General features: G+C 40.3%; 1 protein-coding gene across 5 annotated transcripts in view; it reads right to left on the minus strand.

Moving 5' to 3' along the window:
- Positions 1 to 1,026: 1,026 nt before the first annotated feature.
- tox2 (TOX high mobility group box family member 2) overlaps positions 1,027 to 13,353 on the minus strand; it is a 92,596-nt gene continuing 80,269 nt past the window's right edge. For 3 of the 5 annotated variants that reach the window (XM_006782758.3, XM_006782761.3, XM_006782760.3), the window contains 5 exons: positions 13,062 to 13,304; positions 7,586 to 7,666; positions 3,949 to 4,359; positions 3,718 to 3,866; positions 1,027 to 3,058 (listed from right to left, as the gene is read on the minus strand). In XM_006782758.3, coding sequence (XP_006782821.1) covers positions 3,016 to 3,058; positions 3,718 to 3,866; positions 3,949 to 4,359; positions 7,586 to 7,666; positions 13,062 to 13,304 — 927 coding nt within the window. In that variant the 3' untranslated portion in view covers positions 1,027 to 3,015. The remainder of the gene's footprint in view (positions 3,059 to 3,717; positions 3,867 to 3,948; positions 4,360 to 7,585; positions 7,667 to 13,061; positions 13,305 to 13,353) is intronic. The other 2 variants (XM_006782759.3, XM_006782762.3) reach the window with 1 other exon arrangement.

The following is a 13,353-nucleotide window of genomic DNA, read 5'->3' on the forward strand; positions in this document are numbered from 1 at the left end:
AATGGCATCCTCCACCATAAATTGTTGCCTTTCATTCTCTGTTGGCCTCATGACTTTGACTTTGGGATGAGGGATGGGATTAAAGGAGCTGATGAAAGTGTCAAATTGATATGGTCTTCTAGAAGTATTTACTACAGCATTACTTCAGACAGTGATTGCAAGCACAGACTGAATTCACAGTAGAGCAGAAACAGCCTATTGTTACCACACCACTTTTGTATGCACAAATATACCTACAGCTAGAGAGGCAACACCCAAACATAAAAAAAGAAGAAACACGCTTCCATAAGAAGATATTCACAAGACTGCGTGCACACAAAAGGCACAGAGGCAAGTCTGTGTGGCTTCACCCAAAACCTCTTTTATCTGACACTACATTAAGAATGTATGACTGTGATTTTCATATAATGTGTGTCATATCACAAAGTGGCAGGTTTTCCAATTGTCCAATAATGATCTATTTGCCAATTCAATACTACTGAAGAAGAGACGGCAGGCAGACATAACATGAATAAAACATTGAATGAAAGGATCGTGACAGTTCCATTTCAATCTTTCTTCCCCTCTCTCATAAAGTCTCTAAGAAGACTTGTGTGCAATCGGGGTAAAATCAGCACTTGGACGGTTGCCTGAGTTTGTATGCACATTGCATTCCTCTGTTCTCTTTATCTCACACTAGACGCCTACGATGCACTACTTTCACAAGCAAACGTCTTCTCGCATCTGCTCTCTTGTTTGTTAAAATAGTTTACTGGCAATATCAATGCTGGCTGGTGCACACTGTATCCACGGTTAATTAGTTGATGCCATCGGAGGCCTGAGTTGAATGCAAATTTAGGATACAAATATGTGACCTTCCTAGGTGCAAATGCAGTGTACAGTACAGAAAGTTGGGGGTGTTTGTGATTTTTTTAAAATAACTATTACCACGTTTTCACAAAAGGTGTGATCATCTAATTAGAGAAGGAAAAAAAAACAAAAAGAGAGACATTAGGTCCGCAGGGAAAAGAGCAGGCGTGATCACTTTTAAACTTTTTAGTCTTTATTATGCAGGTTTGAAATAAAAGAAGCATTGTGACACAAACCGATGCTGCTGGCAAGGAAAGAAAAGAGCAGCACCCAAAATGTAAAAAATAAAGAAATAATCATTGTTGTGGTCATCATCATTAAGTTTATCAAACCGAAGAAAAGAAACAATAAAATAAGAATAAAAATATACCTCCATCATAAGAAGCAAAGGTGATCTACTTTATTTTATAAATAAGAACCTGTCAAATGGCTGATGGGCAACTAGCAGAAAACAATATGCTGATAACCATTTAAAATATTTATCATTACTGGCTTTACAAATAAAATAACTACAATTGGCAGGGTTTTTTTTTTTTGTACACAACTTAAAATGTTATAGTTTTGCAGCAACTAAAACTGAAATGATGCTACACTTAAAGAGATAAAAACGAGATGTCTTGTCAGCAAAATGCATTTCTGTTAATCACACAAAAGTTTAAAAAAAGATGAGATCAACACAACCAAACACCAACTGGAAAGTTATAAAAGTCACCGTAATGTGGCTGTGATGGCTCCATTCACATATTTCATTACTTCACTTCTCGTTGTAGAAGGACACAAAACTGACATTATGGTCAGACAACATAACAGGAGGGTGGGGCAGGCGTTTTTTTCACCTGCAACATTACATCTCATTTTATTTCACAGCGCTTCTTTCTCTTTTTCTATCTCTTTGCTCTCTATCTCTCACCTGGCTCTTTCCATTTAATGATCTGCAGGACACATATTGTGTATTCAGTTTTAGATTGAACTTTATTGGAAAAAAACACACCAGTGAGCACAGATTTAATGCAAGAATGAGAGTGTGAAATACTCCTCTGAAATCCAGCTGCACAAGGCTGTTAAAATTCACGAGAAAGACTCGACGCCCGAACGCTGAGACACACCTGCGCACATGTGTCCGTGCATGTGCGCACATACATACTCAGCCGCGCACGTCATGAATGTGGTACATTCTAACGTCCAGGCATGCATGCGCCCACAAACCCACCCACACACACACACACACACGCACACACACACACACACACACACAATGACTTACAGGTAATATTAAAGAAGAAACAAATCTATCTGGACTTCCAATTCCCAATTTGATCCCATAAAAGTGATATTTACAATCACACTGTGACAGCTCATAGACCTCAACAGGTCTTTAATATTAAAAAAGATTCTTTTTGTTTTGTTTCTCTTCCCCACCCAGACTTTTGTATTAATTTGCAGGCCCTTAAGCAAAGCTACGATAACATCAAGGCCTGCTAGAACCTACTAAATGTTAATATTTCTCTATAGAACAGGGCCCATCGCTTACTGGCAAAAAAAGAGGAACGGTTTTGCAAGCCAGAAATAAATAAAACAGCATCAATAACAACAAAGAAAAGAAAAAAAACAAATGGAAAATAAAGCGATTAAAGGAAAGGAGTATTTTTCTTTCTTCTCGTTCTAATTAAAGCTGGATGGGGTCCCTGAGGGGACTTTATGGTGACACACGAGAGAAGTGCTCTGCAGCCCGGCCTGTATCGGAGAGGGGGCGGAGACACACAACTCAGAAGGTGGGAGAGGGTCGGGCGGGTAGGGCGTGGGGGGAGGCTTTATAAGTGCTTGGCAAATTTCAACAGCAAGAGGACTGCTAATACATTAAGTGGTACAGACAGTAGTCATCAAACTCTGTTCACAAGTTCTAGAAACTGAGAAAAATAAAAATTACACTGACAAAAAAAGGTGGTGGTGACGTGTGTGATTGTGTGTGTGTGTGTGTGAAGCGGCATGTGTGTGTTTGCATGTGCGTGTGTGCGTTTGTATGTCAAGTGTACACTGCATGTAAGTGTGCACGTCAGAAGAAGAAGAAGAAGAATGGGAGGGTTGGGGGAGGAGTGGGGGAGTGGAATAGGGGATGAGAGTAGACTCCTCTGTGTCGTTTTTGTCGACAGAGTATCATCTTCAGTTTCAGGTGAGGTAGAGTGGCTTGTCCCTGCCTATCATGTTGCCACTGGAAAAAAAACAAACAAATAAACAAAAAGAAAAAAAACGGAAAATCAAAAACACAGTTTAGATTCTGAGTCACACTCGACAACTCTACAAAATAGAAAGGAAGAAGGAAATCAGAGGTGCATTTTTCCTTGATTGCATGATCGTTCCCTGGTGGTGATCATTTAATTTTTCTTAGTTTGTTTCTCAAAACAAACCTTCTTAATGAAATAAAAATCGCACTGTAATTGAGCATGAGCAGCACTATTGACTTACGATATCTTCCAGTGCTGCAGGGCTGCGCAGTTTGCCAAATCATTTAGTATAATAAGAGTGAAAACTTGTGTTTGGAACGTCTTCTTTTTACTGCTGTCTGACAAACGCATGACATGCTCTATTATCTCACCATTACCTCTACACCTGTCACCCTCGTCTCAATGGAACAGAGCTGACAATTTTCAACACTTACTTTGCAAAAGCAGTGGAAGAGACATCTTCCATAGCTATAACTATACTATAACTTATATCTGCAGGAATTCTGGTCTAAGGGCAAATGCGACCTAAATTATGAGGTAAATATGGTGTCAAATTCCATTCTTTAACTGAGGCTTTTTACCATTAAATGTAATTAGTTTGTCTGGCTTCCACATTTATTTAACACAATATAATGTGAAGACTGACCTGCAGTGGTTGCCACACTCCCGATTGCAGTATTCATTGTCCCAATCATGGGTCTGAGCCACTCCAGGGCCTGGACCAGGGCCAGGAGCTCCTGGAGACTGGGAACCCCCAATGCTCTTCTGGTACTCTGACTGGAGGTGGGAAAAACCCTATAGGGAGTGCATTAAAATTAGGCACACATCTTAAATGATAATCTCCTCGCAGCAGACGTGTCTTCGTTTGTCACTATACCTGCTGCCCTGGAGGTGGGGAGTGAAGAGAGGCCTGAAGCCCCATCTGGTGAGAGATGATTGACTGGGACTGGACCTGCTGCATGCGGATAGGCTGGTTGAGGAGTGAGCTCTGGTGCAGGGAGAGCTGCTGGTGGGGGTGAAGTGGTGGGCTGATCTGGAAGGAGGAAGGGGGAGAGGCACTAATGCTGGGCAGCATCTGCGATTGGCTGAGTGTCTGCGACAGAGTGTGGCGAGGGGCGTGTCCTGCATAGCTCTGCAGGTCAGTGAGTGGGAAGGCCCCAGGCCCCAGGTATGGCGATGTCGGCTGGGGAGGAGGTGGCACACTGTACAGCGGCGGGTTGCCTGGCATCATATGTGGAGAAGCCTGACTTGTCTGGGCACTTTTTGTCTCCACGGGGTCGTTATATGTCTTAAAGAGAGAGAAATCAAGAACAATGGTTACACGCCATGGAACAATGTGTTAACTCTTGTGGCTCATTGCAGTACAACAATGAATAATTGTATGGATCACCATTTAAGGCTAACTCAGTCCCAATATACTCTCATGTAAATTCATTGTATGTGCAGCTTTAGCATGCAAATATTGCTTGAACGTGATGAGTGCAAGCACACAACAACCACTTGGTTGGTGGTTTTCCAGTCTACATACCAAAGTATTCCTGGGGAAGACACTGAGCCTCGAGTTTACCAGTAATAAGCCAAAATGCACAAGCTGTGTACTACTATTTCCATAGGAATAAAGACAGTAAGTGCTATACTTGATTAATCATCACCAGCAAGTCTATAAAAGATGTATAAAAGCACTGTACAGTGAGAAAGAGTATTCACACTATTCAAGACAGCTGCAAGTCATCCCAGAAGTGGACACCCCATCAAATATACCCCAAGGTCAAACCATGCAATGCAAGAGATACTTCTCAGAGTCTACAGGCTTCAGCGTGCTAAACGTTCAAGTTTATGGCAGTTTAATTAGAACAAGACTAAACAAGTATGGCTGGTATGGAAGGGTTTCCAGGAGAAAGTACTTTCTCTCTAATAAGAACACGGCTGCAATGCTTAGGTTTGCAAAGTTGCACCTGAACAAACCACAACGTCTGGAACGATGTCCTTGGGACAGACGAGACCAAAGCAGAGATGTTTGGTTTTCAAAACCCAAAAACAGCCGATCAGAAACACACCTCACACCAACTGTCAAGCACAGCGGTGTAGGGGTGATGATTTTGGTTTGCTTTGCAGCCACAGGACCTGGGCACCTTGCAGTCAGTGAGCTAGCTATTCTAGAGTCAGATGTGAGGCCATCTGCCTGACAGCTAAAGCTTGGCCAAAACTGGGTCATGCAACAGGACAATGATCCTGTTGCAAGCAAAGCAGCAAACGCCCAGAAAAAGTCCAGACCTCAACCTGATTGAAATGTTTGTAAGCACCTTAAGAGAACTGTGCATAAACAAAACCCCACAAAACATCAATAAAATGAAGGTTGTAAAAAATAATGGGCTGAATTCTTTCTTTAACAATGTGACAGACTGATTAATACTTACAGAAAATGATAACATTCAAGTTATTTCTGCTAAAGGTGGTTTTACAAGCTACTGAATCATGGGGCATACTCAGTTATTCACACTTTTCCAATTTAGTAAATTTAGTAAACAATGACATGGTGTCATATGTCATGTATTGCTGCTCATCTGAGGTTGTATAAATACTTTTAGAGCCTCCTAAGTCACAAACTGTTTTAGTATATCTAATGTATAAAAAAAGAGAGTCTACCCTCCTCTTTACATGGCTGTACCGTTTAAAAAACACAGAGTACTCAAATTTTAAAGCATTCATTATTATGTTAAGCTATCTTTGCTTAATCAACCTATAGTTCCCACCCATTCTTCATTCTTTCTGTTTTTAATGTATTAAATCACCCAGCCCCACCCACCTCCACTGCACTCACATCTGCTCTGCAGACTGTTCTGTCTCATGGAGGAAAGTGTATGTCTATCTATGAAATGCATCCAGTATTTCTCATTAACTGTCGGACTGGTTGGAGTTATATGTGGTGGTTTGCTACTTTTTTATGGCTTCCATCCATCCAACTGAATCCCTGAAATAATCAATGGAACGGGAATGAATGGATGGATAAAGAAGAGAGACAGCCACATTCGCAGGGTCAAGTGGAAAATGAAATGCTAAAAAAAAAAAAATGAAGCGAGAGGAGAGGAAAAGAGTGAGATAATAGATTTGATCTGTGTCAACTTGAGACTTGCAGACATTTAAAGTTGTGTATTGCAGCAGAAGGATTTACAATAAACAATATTTAAGTTGAAAGATGGTTTGCCAAGATTGAAACGAATACGATATTTAATATAAAGTGCACCTTAAACTTTTTAAATTTTCAGTGTGGAGTTTTTTGGGTTGAAACAAACATGAGAGAAATGACATGGCATATAGTGGGTAGCTATGAAACTTTAGTTTGTCTTTTTTCCTCACAAACAAACTAACATGAGTCACAAAACAAAAAGGCAACAGGTGCACGCTTAAGAAGTGAATCTTTCAAATGAAGCTCCAATTACCTCCAATTCCACCCACCCCGATTCACTCTGAAAAGACCCCTTCATTGGTAATTAAAAAAAAAGAGAGTCGTGGTGAATCATGAGATTCAGCTCTGCATTCAGATTGGCTGATCCTGAATGAGCGAAGGAGGGTCTGCAGGCTTATTTTAGTCAGTCAGATTTTTGACTGGCAATCTACCAGCATATAGTATCAATCAAGCCCCTGTATAGGAGCAATGACATGAATGTCTAATTGCAGCAAAGACAAGAGATGAGAATAGTCTTTTTAGCTGAAAGTATGCCACAGTGAAGAGGCTGATGAATTAACTATTCATGCCTTAATCAAGGTGCTTGTTTTCGGCCCATGAGCACGAGAGGAAGTGAGGCGCTGTGCTTAGTGGAGACAGGAGGAGGGAGGGAAAAGAGGAGGGGCTCGGTATATGCTAATGCAATTTAGAGTTGCATTTAAAAAAAACACACAATGCAGAAAGGGAGAAATGAAATGCTGTACAGCAAAAGACTGATATCCCTATACCATCATGACTGTAGTACAGACAAAACCAATGAGGAGTAGTCTAGCAGCTTTTTTAAGAAAATAATTAGGAATTGTTTTGTTTTTTACACAAGCATTGATAGAAATATGTTAATGTGCTGAGCTAAAGTGAGGTAACCTGCATGAAAGAGAGAGCAGTAGGTGTGCGCAAACCTCAGACAACACATTAGTGGCGCATCAGGGAGGACAGAAACACCAAGAGGATAGCAAATGACAGGTAATGTCCACTTCTACTTTTGCACATGCGCAGCGATGAGCGTACACGCACGCAAACACACACGCATGTGCTATTACTTTCCATTTCTCCCCAGCTTCCAAATCGGGTGTGTTTGAGGCCTAATTTTCACTGTTCTCCTGCGAGCACACACACAGGCTCCTTGTCTCTCTTACACACACACACACACATATATATGCACAAACATAGCTCAGTGCAGCTTGTGGACCCTTTCCATGGAACAAAAGTGAAAGGAATTCTGTCTAATTTATCATCCCTTATATCGCCGCTGACCCATGTATATCAAAGACGTGACCCCTGCTGTTACCTTGGAAACCAGACTGGCTCTGTAGGCGGCCAGGGCTTTCAGGTACTCCTTCTTAGCAGCCTCTGTTTTCCTCTTGTAGCTCTGCAGGAACAAACACAACAACAACAACGATTGATTACAAGGTGATGTGAAAGGCTAAAATGACCCTGTGGTCCACACTGACTGATGTGAATGAGATTTTGGGAGTCATGGTGTGATTGCGTGACCCGGCGGTGTACTCCATGATGAAAAACATATCGAATGCATTCACTTCCCAGTTATCAGGTCAGGGAGATTCGACCATCTGCATGATGTTTGCGTATCTGAAAGTAGTTCTTATTCTTCAGACTATCCAGAGTGAAATGTGCATAAAGCTTGTGCACAATAGCGTGAAAATAGTTTGAAATTCTGCTGAGTTAAATGAGGAGCGAGATGCTGTTTGTCATTTTGTGCACTGCTTTCCTGTCTCTTCCTCTATTAAGGCTGTTGCTCATCTCTTAATCAGAGCTGATGTCCCAGCAAATCATTCAGACGAGGGGGGAAAAAAATAAATAAAAGAATTCAAAACAGCATTAGCAAAGAAGCAATCTCAAGCCTTCTGAATGAACCTCAAATGATGCGTTAAGACAGGGAATTCGAATTAATGTCATCACATGTCACTCACAGGCTCTTTATGGCTGCCAGTGCCTTTGTGATGCAGGAAAAGCAAGTTGCAAAAAGTCCGTCCTTAAATCGATAAGGAAGACTCAGATCTCGGCTCATCTCGGGAACGTTTTAATATAAAGGAGAGTGTACGTTTGTGCGTGAGTAAATGCATCGGGTAATTACTGATCCTCAGCGAGGAGACTGTCTGTGGCTCTGTGGACGGGGTCATTTCCTTCAAAGAGGTGGGGTACGATAACCATTAAGCATTCATGCCTTGCCAAATGCGCATAGGCTGGCAGCCGCTAACACGTACAGTCGATAAACAAACAGACATACACAAAGAACAGCAAACAAACCGGGATGACGGCGGATACAATCTCATGCTCAAACAGCTGATGTTTATCCACTCATTCATCCTTATTTACAATATCATAATTGTTTTCCTTCTGTGATAGACACTTTGGAACAAGAATGGATGAATTAAGCACTCATCCAAACTTTAAAAATAAAAACAAGCAAAAAAAAAAAATCAATCAAAAATAATAATGATCCCCATGAGGAAATTCATTGAAAAAATGAAAAAATAAAAAAATAAAAACGGGCTTACCCATCACCTCTTATAGACTGACAGACCCACGGTTGCTTCTTTAATAACCCAAACGACTCCCAGCAGCTTTAATTTCAAATTAATTTAACACAGCTAATGATTTGCGCAACGACGGATACTTTTAAATAAATTACCATGCCTAAGGATGTCTAATTATTCCAAAGTGGGCGGATTCATTAGCAATTGAAGCCGTCAAAGGCTGCAGGTCAGTATGAATAAAAAATAACAAAGCTGCAAGGAGAGAGCATATGCCTCTATCGTAATCCTGACACAGAGGTGTCCCGGCTGAATTAGCCCCTAATTGTACCTTAATGAAATGTTCTTGTTTGATAACCAGTTAATTACAGGAGACAATAACTCTGCACCCTGCTGACACTGAAGAGAGTGATTACTCTACGACTGAAAGACCCGACGATTGGTGAGAGGAGAAGGAGGAGGAGAGGAAGCAAACGGGAAGCAAAATGGAGGAGAAATAGGCAGAGGCACATTAAAACCAAAGAAAAGAAAGCACAACGGTGTTTGAATAGTAGACAAAGATGCAGAAAACGGACTAAAAATAGTTGAATATTGCATGACAGATTTTTAAACTTAACACAGAGAAGGAGTTTATTATCTAAACGTGCCATCTTTTCAAACTCACAGTGTTTTCTTTCCTCCCTTTCACTGGTACAAATCTACAGACTCAATTAAATAATACTAAGGTTTCTGCTCCCTCCTCCCCAAATCCATTATCACTGTTCCTCCCCATTGCAGTAAAAACTGAAAATTGATCTTAATCTTAAATAACAAAAACAAGAAAAGTGTTCTTTTGTGTTTCTAGGGCAGCTTTAACATGTAGTCACCTTGAGGGATAGCACAGCCCAAATAATGCATTGATCTTGCACTATAAAGCAAAGGCCTTTGGGAATTAAAAAGCGCTGTATGGTGTGCAAACTATGAAAACAGCTTAATAAAAAAAAGAAAATATGAACATAAACATGAATTTAAAAACAAAAAACAAGACTTTGTTCTGCCAAACCTAAGGGCGGCACTGGAGAATACACAACAACACGAGCAAAGTGGGAAAAAATGCACACTGAAGCGTAACAAAAAGAATCACAGAAGGAACATAAATCACAACAATGAAACTTTTGATCGTTTCTTCAATAAACTACAGCAATAAAAAAAACGCCGCCTTCAGTGCACTTATGTGAATTTTGCTGCACTGTGTGTTTGACGAGCGCTATAGGTAATTGGAAACAGGGGCTGTGATCTAGTTAAAACAAAGCTGTGTGTAGGGGAAGGGTTGTGTTTACATTCTGGAGGTCCTGCATGGCTCCAGAGGGTCTGACTGTGACATGAGAGAGCACACCTCGTGGGTCCGAGAGAGACAGGACATGACAGCCAACAATTAAGTAAGTACATGTCTTGGATTTTTTAGGCCTCTTGACACTTTGTACAAGCAAACATTTGATTCTCTTTAATAAAATCTCTACAGATACTGTAAATGTAACAACAGCACACAGCAGGATTCAGATCTACGGTTTGACCAGGTCATACCAAAACCTTTCATTTTTACTTTTTGAGCCATTTTTAGGTGGATTTAAAAGTCATTACTTATAGTTCGCCTTTAACTTTTTGGATAGAAGGCATCCCATTATCTTCAAACACTCCTGGATATGATGCACAATTCTAATTTTTTCATTAGCAAATACCGCAGGCTGCCCAGTCCCCGAGGCAGCAAGCTAGCTCTCAGACTAAGCTAGAGGTGTAGCAGTTGTAATAATTTTCTTCTCCTGTAACACTGTTTGGCTTCCACCGAGCATATCAACTGGTCATTTCTCTAGAACACGTTTATATCTTTACCTTTTTGCTCACTCATTAACTCTAGTTTTGCTTTAATGTTTTTTTTAGGACAGCAGGACTCAAAATGCGCATTCTTCTAGTCTCCTTGGATGCAAAAATGCATTTTGACTGTAGATTCTGTTATGAAATTTGAGGGTTCTTGGACGTGTTTGGCATCAAACCGTTTTTGTTTGCAATCTACCCTACTTGAAGACAACCGTCCCTGCAGTGAAATTACTTATTTCAAATAATTTGGAGACCAATTTAAATCAGTTTGAAGGAGCTCTTTAGCTCTTGGTATTATGGCTTCCTGTAAAAACAGAAAACCCAAAAACGGGACATTAGCATAAAATCTAGTTTATTCCTCAGAAGGTTCAATACATGTAGGGGTTTACTTACTTTTGTATGTGACCAGTGTGTTTTTTATTTATTCAAATAACAAAAATGACTCCCATTTATGTCACATTTATTTTATTTTTTTCAAGGGGGATCAAATGTTACCGAAAATGTTTAGGATACGAGCGCATTTCAAATGCATTTTACTATTATATTACCAGCCAGCAGATGTGAATGCAGTACGCTATAATGTCCTTTCATGAATTTATTTCATTATGAAAGACCAGGACAGAAATTTTAATGACTTTAATGAGGATTAATGTGCACTAGCTGAATTGGTTGTACTCTGTAAATACACGGTTATCAAGTTTATCCATTTGCTGGCCTGGAATAAATGACAGTGCTAGTCAGTGAGAATAATTAGAGCACTCACTGTGTTATTGCCCAGACAGGCTACTACATTTTATTCCATAATGACATCATTACCTCAAGTTAATTATGTGTCTTGCGAGGTGACATGTTTGATTAAACACATGAATGCACAAACAAATCAAAAAATTAACTGTGAAATGGCATGCTAAATGGCTGGATTTTAATGATGGAATTGCCATATTATTAGTTTTGTCTGTGCTCCCAGGTGGAGCTGTGAAGGACAAATGCATAAAGCATGAGATGAAGACAGACATACAGAGACAGAGAGAAAGAGAGTTGCATCTGCAGTGCAAAATCTAAGGCGAATAAGAAACCGGGACACGAGGGGTTAAGCAGCACAAACAATAACATTTCAGGAGAAGATGTCCTTGAGGCAAAACCAAGGACAAGGCAATTGCTAATCTTGTATTCCCAGCATGATCAAATCACCAGGCAACAGATATAAATAAAAGGACAGGAAATGAGGAATTCACATTCAAGGGTGTCAGCGGCGAAATGAAGATTCATGGTGAAGAGCCCTGGTGAAGGCGGCAAAAATTAACTGCAAATAAAAGGGACAGACGGCCTCCAAAGTCCAGCGTATGAAGTAGGTTTGGTGGGAGAAAAACACACATGCTAGATAGGGTCTGGTAGATGGTGGCTGGGGGGGAATGGGCTGCACTTTGTCATGGAGACAGGTGCTTTTATTTGACACCCAATAGGCTGCGCCCTGACTGGATATTCTAAAAATATGAGTCTGCGCATGATCATCAGACTGTCTCGTTTTTCATTCATTTCACACCATCATTTGTTACCACAAACACACAGACAAAAAAAAAAAACCTTTGACTTTGCCTGTTGGACTGGAATGTGGAAAATGAAATAGAGAAAATGTGCTGGACAGGAAACTTAATGCAGTTTCATATGCACAGGTTGGGTTATAATAAAATCAAATTAACCATATAGCTGCACTGCTGGTGGTTAAAATCTTTACAAGTCCGAGTGCAAGAAAATTCACTTTATAAAATAAAAGCATAAAAAATGTTATTTGCTTCACTCTCATGCAAGCTGCAATCACCCAGAGTGGCAGGTAGTTCTTTAATTTTAGAATCAGAATTACACGTTTTTACTGATGCATTATTCAACTTAAAAAAACAACGGGTCGCTCATTATAATGGCGAAGCCAAGGAAAATTATCACCAGCTAAATAAAACTCAGCATGTCCATCAACAATTGTTGGAACCCAAAAGCAGATCTAGAAGGTGAGTGAATACTGAACTTGTAATTGTTAGGTAGGCAGACGCAAGCTGCTCAATGTGTAAATAGGCATCTGTTTTTCTTTGTTATGCTTTTTCTTTTTTCACAATTTTACCACGCTGGCATCATCCTAAAAGGTGATAGTAATGCAGCCCAGCTTATTTCTTTTTCTCTCTTTTGTCTTTAAACGCTTTTCATTTGCAAGCTACATTTTTATGCTCCTTCTCCTACTTAAAGGATATTAACCTCTTGCCATCGGGCAGTCACAACTGCCGCAAGGTCAAAACTGTTTCAGTTTTTATGGAGTGAATTTATAAGTTTTGCAAGGTTTTTTTTTTTTTAGATGTTTGATAAACAACAAAAAAAGCTCTTTCCAGAACTCATAGTGTATATAGATGAATATTAAACGAAGCCTACCTGTTTTTGCTCCTCTCCCAGACCATCCCACATGGAGGCTACTATTTTGGATACGTCTCCAAAAGTGGCATTGGGATTCTGTCCTTTAATGGCTGCCTGAGTGTCTCTGAAGAACAAGGCGTAGGCCGACACAGGCTTTGTAGGCTCGTTTGGATCCTTCTTCTTCTTCTTTTTTTGGGGTTTGGGCTTGGGCTTCATCATCTCCGAAGACGGTCGCTTCTCACCCGTGATCTGGAAGACCATCAGTGGCACAAAACAAAAAAACAAAACAGCTTATTGACACTGAAAGCGA

The sequence above is a fragment of the Neolamprologus brichardi genome, chromosome 5 (assembly GCF_056152115.1).
Source record: "Neolamprologus brichardi isolate AB-2024 chromosome 5, ASM5615211v1, whole genome shotgun sequence".
Classification (NCBI taxonomy): domain Eukaryota; kingdom Metazoa; phylum Chordata; class Actinopteri; order Cichliformes; family Cichlidae; genus Neolamprologus; species Neolamprologus brichardi.